This window comes from Falco biarmicus, chromosome 12 (assembly GCF_023638135.1).
Source record: "Falco biarmicus isolate bFalBia1 chromosome 12, bFalBia1.pri, whole genome shotgun sequence".
Classification (NCBI taxonomy): domain Eukaryota; kingdom Metazoa; phylum Chordata; class Aves; order Falconiformes; family Falconidae; genus Falco; species Falco biarmicus.
Window position 1 is genome coordinate 7,405,273 of NC_079299.1, and position 15,222 is coordinate 7,420,494.

Below are 15,222 nucleotides of genomic sequence, written 5' to 3' on the forward strand. Positions count from 1 at the left end.
CCCGGTGTGGGGCTCCCCCCCCGCCCCGCAGGGCTGCGGGCGAAGCGTCTGCCCCGCATTTGTGCGTGTTAATGGCGGGTTTAAGTGACGGGAGCGGCGCTCGGGCCGCGTGCAGAGAAGGTGCTGTTGCCCCTGGGCCCCGACAGGTCCAAACACCCACCGGCCGCTCCCTCTCGTCCGCGCTGGAGGGGAGCGACCGTCACCCAGCGGGCACATCACAGCGGGTGACCTCCCGAGAGCCTGGGGTTAACCCGGGCGAAGGGCTGGAGCCCACCGGGCTGCTCTGGCTCTTCCCAGCTTCAGCTTCCACCCGCTGCTGCGTTTTAACTGGGAATGTTTGGAAACCAAAAGATGCGCTACCTACAAGTGTGCCCGCACTTCCACCATTACCTCTTCTTCACTTCCATCACCTCTACGTTGCTTTAGGGATCTAACATAGCAGAATAACAGCAGAAGTCACAATGGTCACACAAAGGAGAAAAAACTCGCTTCTCTTTCTCAGACCCACGTTACTTGTTCAGCAGAGCCCCTGACAGTGATTATGACAAAGACAATAAAAGATGCAGCCAAGGAGAGATAGGTAACATAAGAGAGTCTTCTTGCTGCTTTATCAAATGGCAAAAAATATATTATTTTTTTATCTTTCCAAAGGGCAAATTCTGAAGCTGCTCCCAAAATGAATAGGCGCTTGGCAGAACTGATAGTCCAGGTGAAAGATTCTGCTTTTTTGTGCACATCAAAGGACAACTGGACAGCTGAGGGGCTTTTTAAAGAGCCCTTTTGCACGATCTATTACAGGAGTTAGCCATCACCACTGCTAATTGCATTAGTGCACTGCCTGTGTTCTTTTGCTCTATATACTCTCACATCCACAGCCCCATTGTACAGGGCCTAAGACCCAAGCTTTGTTACTGCTACAGAATCTCTAAAAAATATGTAGGCATTTCATTTTCAGACCCTATCTCAAGCAGTTTAATATCCTAGTCATATTATGCAAAAGCATCAAGGTAGAAACAAGTACCTTCCTTAGTGCTGCAATGAATAGTTTTGGTACCCCTTTGCCCGACGTACCTTGGACATCTTGCCATCTCTTGCAGCCCAGTCAATCCTGAGGTTAAGCAAACATCCGCATGCTACAGGCACACAATGTTCACCCAGTGCTCACACACGCTCTCCAGGGCTAGCACAGTGTCGCAGCTGTAGTACACAGTATTTCCGACACCCCCCCTGGAATTTGGTTGAAGTTTTTGTATTTCACATCCTGTAAAATAAGGTGATACCTATTTGCCATTGCTGATAGTGGCTGATAAAAGGCTCTAAGAAAGCCTAACTCATAACATTTAGAAGTGAATTTTATCACAATTTGCAATATGGAGGTAAATATATGCAAGTCATGTTTTATGATGAATAAAATGAAAGTCCTTTTTCCCTTGACATTAACATTTCTTGTGGCTTAATGCCCAGCCTGATCTTTAGGTCCAATTGCTTGTGAAGACAGAGCTGTTCTGTAATTTCCCATCAATATGAGGTTATCAAGCTTATCTTTATTAAAAGACCAAGATAAAAGCTAACAGTGTCTGTGGTCATAAAGACAAGGGCAAGAAAGGAAGATGTGAAGAAAAACAAGATCACATACTTCTTGCACAAGTCATTGCCTTTATTGTGCAATAACGAGTAGCTCACAGTTGATACACAGACATGAGTTTACCACTGCAACTATCCAGCATTCTCAACAATTTCAAGTATTTTATAGTGATGATGTACCCGCTTATTAACATAACCACCTTTCTCCAACGTGTGACGTACAAAGATAAATATTTCACTTAGATCAATTTATGTATTTCACACAAAATTTCCTCCAGTCTTCAACCCGTCTTGGAAACAGATATATTCAACTATGACAGTAGCCCTGCTGTGCATGAGGAAGCTAACGTTTTGTATGTATCTACAGCTACAAAGCAGTTCCCCCATCTCTCCTGCACTCAAGTATCTACTAAAGTAACCGATACCCATTAACAAGATCAGTTGGCTAAGTTTACGTAAGAATCAGCAAAGGCTCGCACTCATGTATGACACAAGAAGATAAAAATAACAAGCCAAACATAAATGTGCTTCTAAGCAAATGAGAGAACTTCACGAAATAAATTTGGGTAAACTGGACAGTAAAATTAGGGTACCAACCTAACAAAAGATCAGAAATGTTGAAGGAAGTGACACCACACTTGGGGAACACCCATGATCAATGAGACACTCATATGAGGTACAAATTATAAAGGGCTGACAAAAACGATGGCACTGCTAAAGAAGTGGTGCTATATAACAGTTTATCATCAATTCCGTTAATTATTAATATAGAATATTTATGAACTGAAATGCTGGTCATATACTGGAATTAAAAAAAAAAGGTAGGCTTCTACTAACCCCACACATTTATTAAATGCCATATTAAGGTATGATACCAAGATTAAATGTTTAGATGCTACAAACTGTTCTGCCTTGTAGTATTCCCTTGACGCTCGTTATTGATCACAATTGAACCAGGATACTGGATTACATGAACCTTTAATCTGAGCCAGTTTATGATTTACTCACCCTGAAATGGCAGAGCTCTTTTGAAAAAAACCCTGGAAATTCTTACTTGGAAAACTGGACTTTACACATACCAATACCCCATGGCAAAGCCAGTTGCCAAAAGTGATTTAAAGAAACAAGTTCCAGCACAAACTTGTACCAACCAGACTCTGTGGTTGAGGCAGGCAGGTTTCTAGAATCCAGGTGCTCTGCAAGAGCACAGGCAGCATTACTGATCTACAAGGCACAAGAACTATATTCAGAACCCCCTTCTTCTGTCGAACGTGATGTTCTAAATTACAAACTGAAAGAAAAGTACCAATACGTGAATGTATTGGTAATGGAAATTGTGACAACAGGATCTGGTTAACTCTCGCTTTTAGAGCAACCATTGCATTAGTCACAGCTCTTAGTAACGCTGGGATTAAACTGCGTGTAAAATTAAACATCTCTCTGCCTCGCCACAGAACCCGCCCAGCTGGTGTCCCACGCTCCCCCTGATCCCTCCCGCTTCACCCCCGGCCGGCGTTCCTCGTTTTCCCGCTTCCACAGGCAAAGCCGGCCTGCGGCGGCTGCGCGGGCCCGGGAGGCGGCAGCATGGTTCCTCGGCAGGGCTCCCGGCCCCGCCGCCCCGGGGCTCCCGCCGCCCCTCCCCGCCGCTGCAGACAGGCCCGCGTTCTCCGCTCGTTCCGGACCGATTGCGGACGGGCGCCAGCCCCCACGGCACCCTGCCGGCCACTCAGCCCGGGTGCCCGGGCCCCGCCGCCTGCGCCGCTCCCTACCCAGCCCCAGCCCCAGGGGTGCCGAGCGCCGCCCCCTCAGGGCCGCAGCCGGACGGGGCGGGAGCGCCACCGGGCCCGGCCCAGGCCGCCACGGCCGCCGCGCGCGCCCTGCCGCTCACGTGGCCGCGTCCCCCCAGCGCGCAGGCGCGCGGAGAAACGCGCCTCTTCCGCTATGGCGCCGCGCGCGTGCGCCGCAGCACTCCCTCCCTGCGGGCGGGCGAGCTGCCGGGCAGCCTGAGGGGCCGCCGGCCGAGGCGCTGGGCTGCGGCTGGGCCCGCCTGGTCTCCTCTCTCACGGAGCGGCCCGCTGTCGGTGCGGGGCTCGGCGCCGTTAGCTCAGGGCCGGGAGGCCTCCCAGGGGGCGGCGATGGGGGCTGGCCGCGGTAGCCGGGGGGGGAGGCGGTGAGGCGGCGCCGCGCCGCGGGTGTGGCGGCCTGCCCCGGGCGCCATGGACAGCTTGCTGGAGGAAGAGGAGGAGGAGGAAGAGGAGGTGGCGGCGAGGAGCCCCGCCGCGCAGGCGAGGAGGGCCCTGCTGCCGGGCCTGCACCTGCCCTTCCTGCCGCCGCAGTTCTTCCGACCCGGTAAGGGGGGACTGGGCCCGGGGTGGGCCCGTGCGTCGCCGCCCCGCTCCCCTCCGAGCCTGACGGAGGAACGCCGCCCTGCGCCCGGCCTGCCGCTCCCCCCACCCCATCCGTCCCCCGCCGTTCGCCGTCGGTGTCCCGCCGGGGAGGCGCCGGGGCTCCCGGTGCTCTCGGGGCCGGTGCGGCGGGGGGGCGGCCCGACCGCCAGTAAGGGCCGGGAGGGGACTGATAAAAGCCTTGTGGGTGCAGGTGACTCTAAAATCTCCGGAGTTGTTATATACGTATATACACATGTAAATATATAAAATAGCTCTGTAGTGAAATACTTCACACCAGTTCTGTCCACATCAACTTCTCAGCAACTTGCTCTGTAGGACTTACCTACAGTAGCCACAGTCCCCGTTGCGTTACCTTGTGGTGTTCGCTGTGCATTTTATTTTCTGAGTACTTGGAACTTCTGAGGTTAGACATAGGTGTGACGACCAGACCTATAGGTAGGTCAGTTAGAGGTGATTTTGTAGAATGTGCTGTAATAAAACTGCTTTGAGCCAGTGTTGGAGCTGTTCCTTTGCCTACAGCTCCCAGGTTAGAGGTAGTTTGATGAGGGCTTTGTGGAAGGCCCTTACGGCTTGAGCATATTGTAGGGATATGTTAGATCGTGCTGTACAGTCATGAGCTTTGAACAGCTGTGGAAATAAGGTTTCAGGTTTGTGCTACAACAGGAGTTGAACCAGTATCCATGTAAAAAGAATAAGTGGCCTCTTTCCAGTTTTGCACTCAAAGGAAAGTAATTCTCTAAATTTATCTTTGTTTATAGTGGGAATTTCTAAGCCTTTGGTACTGGAGTGGCCTCTTTGTATGTGTGTATGCAAATCTTCAACACAGCAAGGTCACAAGTGTAGATGATAATTAGGAAGGCAAGAGAGTGGTCCTCAAAATATAACAAAACGTACTGTGAAGTTACCAAAACGCTGTGGTCTTGTAATTCTGGTAGGTTAGTAGTATGTAATAATTGGCTTTCCACTGCTTCAAGTGTCTACAGCTGTGTGCTGCTTGTAGAAAACACCATTTAATATTTTTTTCCAGCTTTTACCATAGTCTTGCTTCCCTGCAGACTAATAGGTGTATTTATCTTCAAAACCACATAGCTTAAGATCACTTTTTGTGGTGTCTGAGAAAGATCATATAAGACAGATCCTGAAATAATAGGCACACTGTTATCTGAGTAGACACTGTGATGTTGTGGGCTTAGTTGATTTTTGTTTGTTTGTTTTAGCATCTTCCCATGAACACAAATTAAACTTCAAGAAGAGCAAGGAAGTGTGTTTAAATTACATTCAGGATGCCATACTACAAAAGCAGTGGAAAAGGGCTGCAGAGTTTATGACCTCCTACGTTGAGTCACTGGAGAAAGACTACTCTAGGGAATATGTGGGTCCATCAGAGGTAAGCCAATGTCCCTTATCAGAGTTCTTTTTCTTTTGCAGCTGAAAAAATACTTGTAAGAAGCACCTTCAGGGCCAACATTTGTTTTAATTAACTAATCACAGGCTTGCTTTTTTTTTAAATTAAAAAAAAAAACCACAGAGGTAAGACCTGAAAAGTTAGACAACATTCATAAACTAAACTAGTTTCTTAAAACTCAAAAAGCAAACAAAATACCCCCAAAACCCAAATGCTTCCAAATACAAATAAGCCGCTCTTCAGATGTCGATGTAGAAACTCTTGGATACAGAAAGTACACCAGACGCCATGATTTATAGCGCCCAAGGCAGCATGCTGTCCAGTTACTTACCAGGAGTCAGCCTCTGCACAGGCATGGCTCTGCTGTGGGTTTAACCAGCATTGCTGGAGCCTGAATTTCACCGAGATCTCACTTTCAGGGGTGCTGAGAAGCTGCGTGCTGTTCCATGTTTTTCCTGACAGAGTGCTCAGTGGTGCCGAAAAGTTCTATGGGCTTGCAGGCTGGTTTTGTGGGTGTGTTGTTTTCGGGGGTTTTGGGGGGTGTGTGTTTTTCGTACGTAGGCCCATGACACAATAGATGAAAACTTTGCTTGGTGTAAGTTAATTCCATCAGAACCATGTCTATGAAAAGTCATCTTAAAGTAGTCTTCTAAAATGGAAAAGCAGTAAATATGTGCCTGCCACTGGCCTGCCATCAGTCAGAATCTGTTTGAAAGTGAGTGGCTTGTTTAGGTCTTTACCAGCTCCCCCAATACTTGCAATACTTGTAGCAGGTACTGAGGAGCAGGAGGAAAGGGGATCAGAGCTGTTAAAATAAATGGAGGACTTGAATATGGCTAGCCTGCTGGAATACTTTTTGTTACATTGTGTAGGCAGACCTTGAAAACAAGTGTACGTAGGTGGAAAGCTATATCTAATTGGAAATAATCTTTATTACTAAGTTCAAAGAATTGTGCATACCTTGTGTCTCAGTGGGATCATATAGAAGGAAAACAAGTTTTTGGTAACTGGAGGGGAACTTTCTAACAAATGCAGTTTTCATAAGCTTTGCTGGAGCACTGCGTTTGTAAGGAGCAATTATGAAGCACCCCCTGAATGATTGTAAAAGTCGTACTAGATGAGTACATAGGTTGCCATAGTAGTAGGTAATATTTAGTATTGTTATTTTATTTGCAATGCAAATGTACGTTTTTTCATGTTACACTAACTGTAAGTTTGAGAAGACTATATACGGTGACTGTTGCCACTTCTGTACTAAGATTATTTTTTAATCTCTTTCTCCATATTAATAGATCATTTGGAGAATAGGAACCGAAATTTTGTGCCATCATTCACATAGCAGCATGAAAGAGTTCAACTCTTTCATAGAACAGATGAAAACTTTAGGAGTAAAAAGGTATTTGAAGGTGAGTCTTCACTATACTGTGGACTCTTGTATCACCCATATGTATTTTTTTTTCCTGTGGTGGCTCATTCAGACTTAGTGTTTTGGTTTCCTTGACTGTTTCTCACTTGTGGTGGTGCTTCTATCTTTCATTCTGTTACATTTGTTTAAGGCCTTCAACAGAAGCTCTATACAAGAGTTTACTAGAGCTAACTGAAGGTTTAGACTTTTATCCAGTGCCTGATCACCATGATAAGGTGGTAGGATATCCCTTTTTCAGGTGTTCTGCAGTTGGGTAGCCAAATGAAAAAGCAGCAAATGTAATCCAGCTGGATTTCCTCAGGACATTTCTGGATCTTTTTGAGTAGGTACAGCACCTGTTAATGGCAAGCAGGTTTTTGAGACAGCCTTGACAAGTGCCACTGAGTGTCTGCCCACCTGATGGGTGATTTTCTGCCCCACAGATTTCAAGAGCTTCAGCCCTTTCCCTTCCCAGGGATATGTCTTTGTGTATCAGATATGCTTTTAATTACTGATGTTTCTTGACCATCTTCACACAGAAAAAATTACTTGGGTCCTTGGCTCATTTTCCTGCCCCCTGTGACACTCATTCTCTCATTCCTGTTTTCCTCCAAAATTCTTTGTAAAGATACTGTTTCAATAAAAGGATATGTATAAAATGCTCTTCTAATTAAAATACTTTACTAACCGTGTTTGCAATATTTTATATGCCTGTCTGTAATGAGTCCCTTCTTTCCCTGCACATCTGTGTAGACCTTTGCTGTATTGCTGAAAATCTCGCCATTTGTGATGTGAAATGCTGTGGTATGGACTACTTGAATTGCAGGTTTGCTTGGAGCATGCCTTTCATCTCCTTTGTAACGGACTAACAGATGAAGCTTACCAAAACCTGTGCCTGGCAGAAAGCTGGAGATTTGGAGAACAAACAGTCATTCAGGATAAAGAAATAAAGCTGATTCAGGCTTACAGGGGACTGTTGGACTACTATAGCTGGTCGAAGCAGAAGAGCATTGTGTTGGAACATGGTGAGTGTGTTTTATGCTGAGCTGTAAACTTCAACTTATTTGCTTGTGTAGACATCATGGTTTGCAATGACACCTTCGCTTTACTAGACTTCAAAATTTGATGATAAGGGTGGTATGTGATTCTATATCGGCAATGATAGTGATGCAGAAATGGTGTTCTGAAACTTTCTCCCCGATTCACATTTCTTATATCCAGCCAGCATGACCTGAAATAGTGATCAAATGAACGTATTAACTTATAGCAGTGGCTTAATAAGTGCTTGACTACTGCTAGAATTTTGAGCAAAAACCCCCAAAACTTGTGTTTGAACTTCAGTTTCTTTAAACATACTACTTGTGTGTGGCATCTAATTCTGCGTATATCTACTGGATGTGCATTATCATTTACATTGGATCACTACTTGTTTCTGTGAAAACTAGGTATTTAATTTGGTTTATGAATCTTGTGCTGGTAGCATCTTGTCTTGGAATACTACCCATCATGCACTGTAAGTTGAAACTGGGTGATAATAAATTTGCATGAAGAGCAGTGAAAATGTGTTTCAATACTGAGGAAACTAAGACCTCTTAGAAGCTCTCTGACTGGAGTCCTTGCTTTGCAAAATGTGATCATCTCATAGGTGCACAGCTTCTTTGAGATTCTTTTTGATGAGCAGAGCTAACTTTCTGGCATTCTTTCATGTTTTGGTAGGTCAGGATGGATTTGAAGACTTGTCTGTTGAACAGGAAATGCACGGTTGCTTTCGGAAGGCGGCAGTGAACTTAAAGGAGATTATTGAAATACCTGGAGTCTGGGATCAATTTGTGAAATGCTATGTGGATGTAAGGGCATGTTTTATAGATATCTTCCTTTTGCATTTCTCTTGTCTAATTTTCATTAAGATGTCTGTCTGCAGACATACGTATATGTGTGTGGGTGACAACGAAGTATTTTAAAAGCAACACATCTGTACATGTATCTCACTGGATTTGATTTAGAGCACAGTTTACTCCTGGTAGAACTGCAGAGCCTGCACAGAGTACAAAAAGGACTTTTTTTCCTGGCAATGCACAGATAGAAATAGACAAATGACTTGCATATTTTGTTTTCATGGTACTAGTACAGAAATGGGAGCACAGCTGCTTTGTTTAAATTCCTGAAAACAAGTTCTCTTTCTGGTAAGAGTGTTTTTCTGGATACACTAATTGTTAAAGACACCAAACATGCAGTCCCACTCTGTGGATTTTTTTGGGGGGTTTGTTTGTTGGGGTTTTTTTAAGTATCTGCTTAGAATTTGTAATTTAGAAATAAAGTTGTTAATCTCAAAAAGATTGTAAGATTTACTTTTTGTCAGTGCTGGTAAGCTCTGACTTAAAGCACATCTTGGCGCTGACAGCTGCCAAGTTCTCTCTTTAAAGACATGGCAGGCTGCTTTCAGTGTTTCTTCGCAGTGAGCAAGTGCTGGTAATTCTCTGACAATTAAGTGTGTTAAAGGCATTTTCTCCTGTAGTGTGTGATTTATTTTTTTTGTGTCTATCTGATGAGAGTAGTCAGTAAAATGAAAATACACTGGTCTTAATCTTATCTAGTATGCTGGGCTCCTGTATACAGACTGTGCTAATGGGTAGTTTTGTGGCAGCCTGAAACTAGTTGTAAGAGTTTGATTTGTACTCTGTGGCAAACTAATGACAGCCTTAACTTCTCTTAGTTGCTGGAGTTCTATGGAGATCATAACGAAGCCCGCCAAGTATTAAATGAATATGCCTACAACTCAAAGTTTCCTGCTAATCCCAATGCTCATGTTTACCTCTATCAGTTCCTGAAGAGACATGGTGAATCAAAGAAATCACTCATATCTGCACTGAAGGTAAATATTACATAGTAGATACAGGCTGTGGTAATTCATGTTGCATGGTGGTCAAAGAGTTTGGTTCAGTTGAACTCCTGTAACATTACTTACCCTATTGTATTCTTTGAGGGAAGTGGAGGGTTACAGGAGTGTTAGTGGGGGGGGTGCTAATGGTGGAGCAAACAGTATCCTTTACTGTCTTTGAGTTCAAGTCTTTGTTTTGCCTTTAACTGATACATCGTATAACTTCTTGTAGTCTGTAAACAAGTTCAGAGAGCATGCTTACATGGTTCCAGAAGTTTGTATCAGCAGTCCTGTAGAAAACATGCATTGATTTCTGTTACAGTTTGACCTTTATATGTTGAAGAAATGATTAGGTGCTTGCCCTTTCACATATTGATCCTGTCTAGCCATTAGTTTCTTTGTTTTCAATCTGTGCGTTTAAGCTAAAATAGAAGTTAATGTTTGCTGGCTGTTGGCAGACAAGGCCTTGCTGAATTAAGCTTTTGTATAGTTGCTTTTACGTTCCTGCTTTCCTTGCCTGTGCTCATTAGTCTTGGTAGCTTCTTGGAAACAAAGTTTTGCAATTTGTTTTGCCACTTGATGGCACTAATGTGCTTTCGCTAGGGCAGGTGTTTTAAAACAGCTTCATAAAGTTTAGACTTTTAAACTGTAGCATGTATGTATAAAATGCTGCCTTCTCAGTGCTTTTTAGCACAAATCAAAGAACTGGTCTCATAGGTCTAGAAACTGTGAACCAATGCACAGAGCAGCAGACAGGGGAGCTAGAACTGGCCTAGGAAGGAAATGATGTTGCCTTCTAAAAATGGGACAGTAGATGGGTTTTGGGCTGTTCCTTGAGAATGTTACGTTTGTCACATGCGGTGTTTTTCAGCAGCCATCAAAGTATTTCATCCATTGTGTCACAGATGTGCAAAATGGACCTAGATGGTTGTTCTTTGTATCAAGGGACTAAGGTACCAGGTGCTTAATTTTCATAACCAAAAGCCTGTGCTTTTCTTGATCAGGTAGAAGGCTTCAAAAGTTTTCACTTTAAAATAATGTACCTGGGTTTTGTTGTTTCCTTTTTTATTTTTCAGATCTTGTATGATATTGTTCCTTCTCACGAGCTAATGATAGATTTTAATATCATGCTTCAAAAATCAAGTAAGTCTTTAAATATCTTTGCTCTTTTTCTTTATGTTAATCTAGAGTAATATTATTCTCCAGCCTTCTTTCTGCTTTTTGAAGTAGTTTTTTTTATAATAAAAAAAGCCCTCAAACCCCAACTTTCTAATCACAGGAACCTTTAAACTGGATGTGTGAGCAGGCATTTACAAACTCCTGTAAACAAACGCGTTTCTCATTTTAAAGGCTGATCAAAGCAAACTTGTAAGGCACGGCCAGGATCTCAAAAATAATTTTTTTTGAGATGCCCTACTCACTAGGTTAACAGTTGGACTTGATGATCTTAAAGGTTTTTTTCCAACCTAAACAATTATGTGAATGCCAGGGTCTCCATTCCCTTTTTAGGGTCTCTTGATTTATTTTTTTAAAATTATTCTTTCTCTTCTGGAGGAATTGAGATGGGTCTGTGCTTTAGTTTGTTGTTATTGATCAAAGACAAAATCTTCCTTGTCTTCAAGGGAGTTTTGTCTTCAAGCTGGTAGAAACATCTTTTTCTTTGGAGACTGGTTTTTTCCATGCTGATCAATTGTATTCTAAGCTGTCTGCCTTCTAGTGACCTGGAATGTTCTAGCATGTCAGCAGATTGGTGAAATGGCCTTGAATAAGATTGTTCTCTCTTCTGCTGCTTTTCTTCTTTGGGAGGGGAAAAAACCAACCTCCTGGGTAAAACTTGCCCTTTTCTGGTCTTGTGTGACCCGTTTGCTAACTTTTTGTAGCTGATCAGGACAGTCTGATTTTTTTGAAGAAACTTATACGGATAAACATAACTTCTCCACATTTACCTGCTGTGATAGGTCAAGTGTTGTTTAAGAACTCTGCTGATACATTACTAGTGATGTGAAATGGCTGGTTTATTCATATCAGTCCCAGATTTAATTTTTCTTTTTTTGGTGGCATCTCAGGATTTGAAGTGTTCTAGAGGCACTGTGTTCCCTTCTTATGGGAAGAACATGTTGGACAGCGGTGCCAGTCGGAAGCACTGATTGAGCTTTGGAAACAGCAATTACTGTAAGCGAGGCAGTGTGGGATAAGTGAGTGGTACTGTGTGTGCCTCTTGCGTCAGCAGATTTTGAGCAGGGTGGGAGTAGGGACACAGCGTCTCTGGTATGAGTTGTGCTCTAGAGCCAGGAAGTATTCCTTAACTTTATCTCTTGCAAGGCCACAGAAGGCAACGGGGGAAGCTCCCAGTTCACAGGGACAGTTAGCAGCATTTGAGGAGGCAGGATGGAGAATTGTATTTCACTTGTTGCTTATTAATGAGTTCAGCTTGATCTAAGTAATTAACTAATCAGCCTAATCTTTTTCCAGAAAAAAGAAAAAAGCGTCATTTGGGGCTAGAAGTCATTTTTTCAGCCTTGGATTACGCTGGCTGGAAGGAAAATGTAAAAGCGTGGAGCTGTTTGGCAAGACAGGTGAAACAAATTGTGATGTAAGTATCTCTGCAATGTGCCAAGTCCAAATGTGTCCAAATGTGTCAAGTCTCCACCTTTGGGCTGTTGACAAAGTGACACCCTATAGCCTTTCTCTTCCTGCTGGTAACCTAAGAGATGTCTGGCTTACCCTGAGTTCTGTGGCAGTGCTTGGCTGCAGTGTGCTTTCATTGGGAGGAAGGAAGAAATTATTGAGGAGACTTCCAAATTTCCATTATTATCATTGCCTGAAAAAATGATGTGGTTTTTTTGTGTTGGGTTGGGTTTTTTTTCTACCAGGTTACATGGTTATGCAGGAAGAGTTACTCAGATGTTTGGGTAGTATTTGCTGCCCATTGCTAATCTCCCTCTTTTGCGGGGGAGGGAATCGAGTTGTTGAGTCTGCTGCTTTGTAATTGTGTAGGGTATTTGGAGCTGGTTTGAGAATTGCTGGGCTGCAATAGGGGCATAGCTGGTACTGTACAGGCTGGTGTGTTGTGTGATGGTGCTGTTACAGAATGCAGCCAGTGTATTATTTAAAGTGGAGCCCACACCTGTGTTCTTGCCAACACTGACAGACATGGCCTCTGATTTCAGAAGCAATCTCAGACACTCTGTGCCCAGAAGGCCTCTAATGTCTAGACTTTTTTTTTTACCCAACAAACAAGGTGTTGTGTTTTTAAGCCCTGTATATTTACAGTAAATTAATTCAGTACTTAATTTGACCTGTTTTGCTGCTTTATTGCCATCTCTGCAGCATCTGCTATTAAGATCCAGAAGCAAGTGGATTAAAGCTAGGAGTGTTGTTGCAGAGAGTTAATAAAAATGGTATGATACTTTAACTTTGCCTGCTTTTTTGTGTTTGAAGACACAGCTTCAGAGTATCTTGAAATATACTGGGCATCTTGGTTGTTTTCATGGGAATATCACTTACCTGTTGTAGGTAGTTTTTGTTGCTGAAATGCTTGGTTTAAGGTCTTTATTGAATAACAATTGGGATAAGTTAGTCTTTGAGTATGCACAGAGTAACACAAACCTTTTCTAAAAACAAACCAACCCCTTCATACTACTAAGATGTTGACAAACTTCAAGAAACTTTCTTATTATTAGTGACAAATTGGCACACAAGTCAAAGGTTTGCTTCATTTCATACCATAATCTGTGTTATTGCCAAGTCTAAATAAGGCTGCTAGAGTTCCCTTCCTGCTTCACTAGTGTTGCCAGGGATTAAAAAAACCCGATTCTTTCTGTTTAGATTAATATTTCGGTCTGCAGTGTAAGGTCAGTTGTCTATACTAGCAATTTATGAGACTTGTAGCAAGTTGATTATAAAATTCAGTGACTCCTAATAATCTTCTCATCCCAATTTAAGCTTTTCTGTAACTTGCTTTACCTTTTCCTAGCTCTGAGAAGCATCTTGACTGGATCAAGCAAGAGTGGAAATCCAGAAAGGACTGGTGGCCAGCCTTCCATTTTAGCCGTTACTTAGCAAAAAGGAATTGGCAGGAAAATGAAAGCCTTTCATATGAAAAAGCTCTGGTGGCTGGAATTTTACTGGGAAAGGGTAATACTAAATATTTTTTCCTTTTGGCTACATAGAAACAAAGCCTAGTTCTAGTCCTAATGAGGCAGGATGCAGCTGATCTACTCCTTGGAAGAAACGTGGTTTCTTTCTTCTAGGAAAGATTGTTGTCTTTGAAGCTGAACATGAGAAAATACTTAAATCATTTGGTATTTGACAGTAAGGCATATTTTGCATAACTTGGTCTTGTGCTGGTTTAGCATTCTGTTGTATCTGGCCTTGTTAAGCAGTCACAATACTATTTACCTTGTTTAACACTCAAGCCATAATTTCAAAAACATACAACATGCTTCTGAGTGAAAATTGTGAGGACTGTGGAGAGTTTGCTTGCTGGATGCCAGCCTAGGCAGTGTCTGGGTGAATACTGCAGGCAGCTGGCCATTAAGGACAGTGAGGTGTTTGTAATGCAGGAAAGAGAGGGGAGGTTCTTGAAAGAAAACCATTAGCAGTTAGGTAAGAGGGTGAAGATCATGACCTCTTCAGTAGTGTTCTTTGAAATGCTGCCAAAACCAAGTGGAGTATCAGGCCAAGAAGCCGCTGTTTAATTGAGAATGAGAATATGGTGTGGAAACTGTGGTTTGTACAATGGTTTGGCTGATGGGCACTTTGCTCATTGTCAGCTTTTCTATATCTTTTGGACTTCATAAAACAGTTTCTCATATTGAAAGTAATTTTTTGTTTTCAGTAATATGTTATCAAATGTCTCCCGGCCTTTATTTGCAGGTGACTTAAAGAAAATTAGAGCTGGAACAATTTTATTAATGAAGTTTCTGTGCTTGTTGGTGTCAATATGAGACACTCTTTTTCCTTATCCAACACAATAAGTTAATGTATGAAATCAGGGGTGCTTTACACTGCTGAAATTTTACTTTCTGACCTTTTGAAGAGTAAAAACAAAAGAGAAAAATATTTTGAAAGATGCATCATACAGTTATGTAAGTGTAGAATGTTTTCTGGGTCAAATGAGGATAGATAATTTAATGCTGCAGTTATGTCTGTAATGTGCATTTTTTAGATTATTTTATTACTTTCCATTACTGAAAACTTGTAGATGTTCGCATGTTATTTAAACAATGAAGGCATCTTGTATTTGCTTGTATCATGGTAAAACTTACAATACTTTTTTCTTTTTTTTTTCTGCTTAGATTGCAAGTACTTTAAATATGTATCACACCAAGGCTGCAAAGCTCAGGTGGAGAGGTTTCGTTTCCTGAGGAAATTTGTGAATAAGCACAATCCTGTCCACCTGAGAATATCTGGTCTTTCAGATTCCTCTCTGCAATCTTGACTGGAAGCCATTCTTAAGGTTCTTGCCATACTTTTTCCTCTCTGTGAAACTGACTTCTGCATTGATGCTGTTCTAAAAGTTCTAGGCAGACCCTATTGA

At 42.8% G+C, this 15,222-nt stretch overlaps 1 protein-coding gene across 1 annotated transcript; it reads left to right on the plus strand.

Annotated features, from left to right (window-relative positions):
• The first annotated feature begins 3,596 nt into the window (after nt 1–3,596).
• Nucleotides 3,597–15,218, plus strand: TAF1A (TATA-box binding protein associated factor, RNA polymerase I subunit A). Its single transcript, XM_056357439.1, has 10 exons — nt 3,597–3,933; nt 5,210–5,379; nt 6,690–6,803; nt 7,629–7,827; nt 8,519–8,649; nt 9,516–9,674; nt 10,757–10,823; nt 12,153–12,273; nt 13,657–13,817; nt 14,981–15,218. Exons 1-10 carry the CDS (start codon nt 3,801–3,803, stop codon nt 15,121–15,123), a joined length of 1,398 nt encoding a protein of 465 aa, XP_056213414.1. The 5' UTR covers nt 3,597–3,800; the 3' UTR covers nt 15,124–15,218.
• Nucleotides 15,219–15,222: the final 4 nt, after the last annotated feature.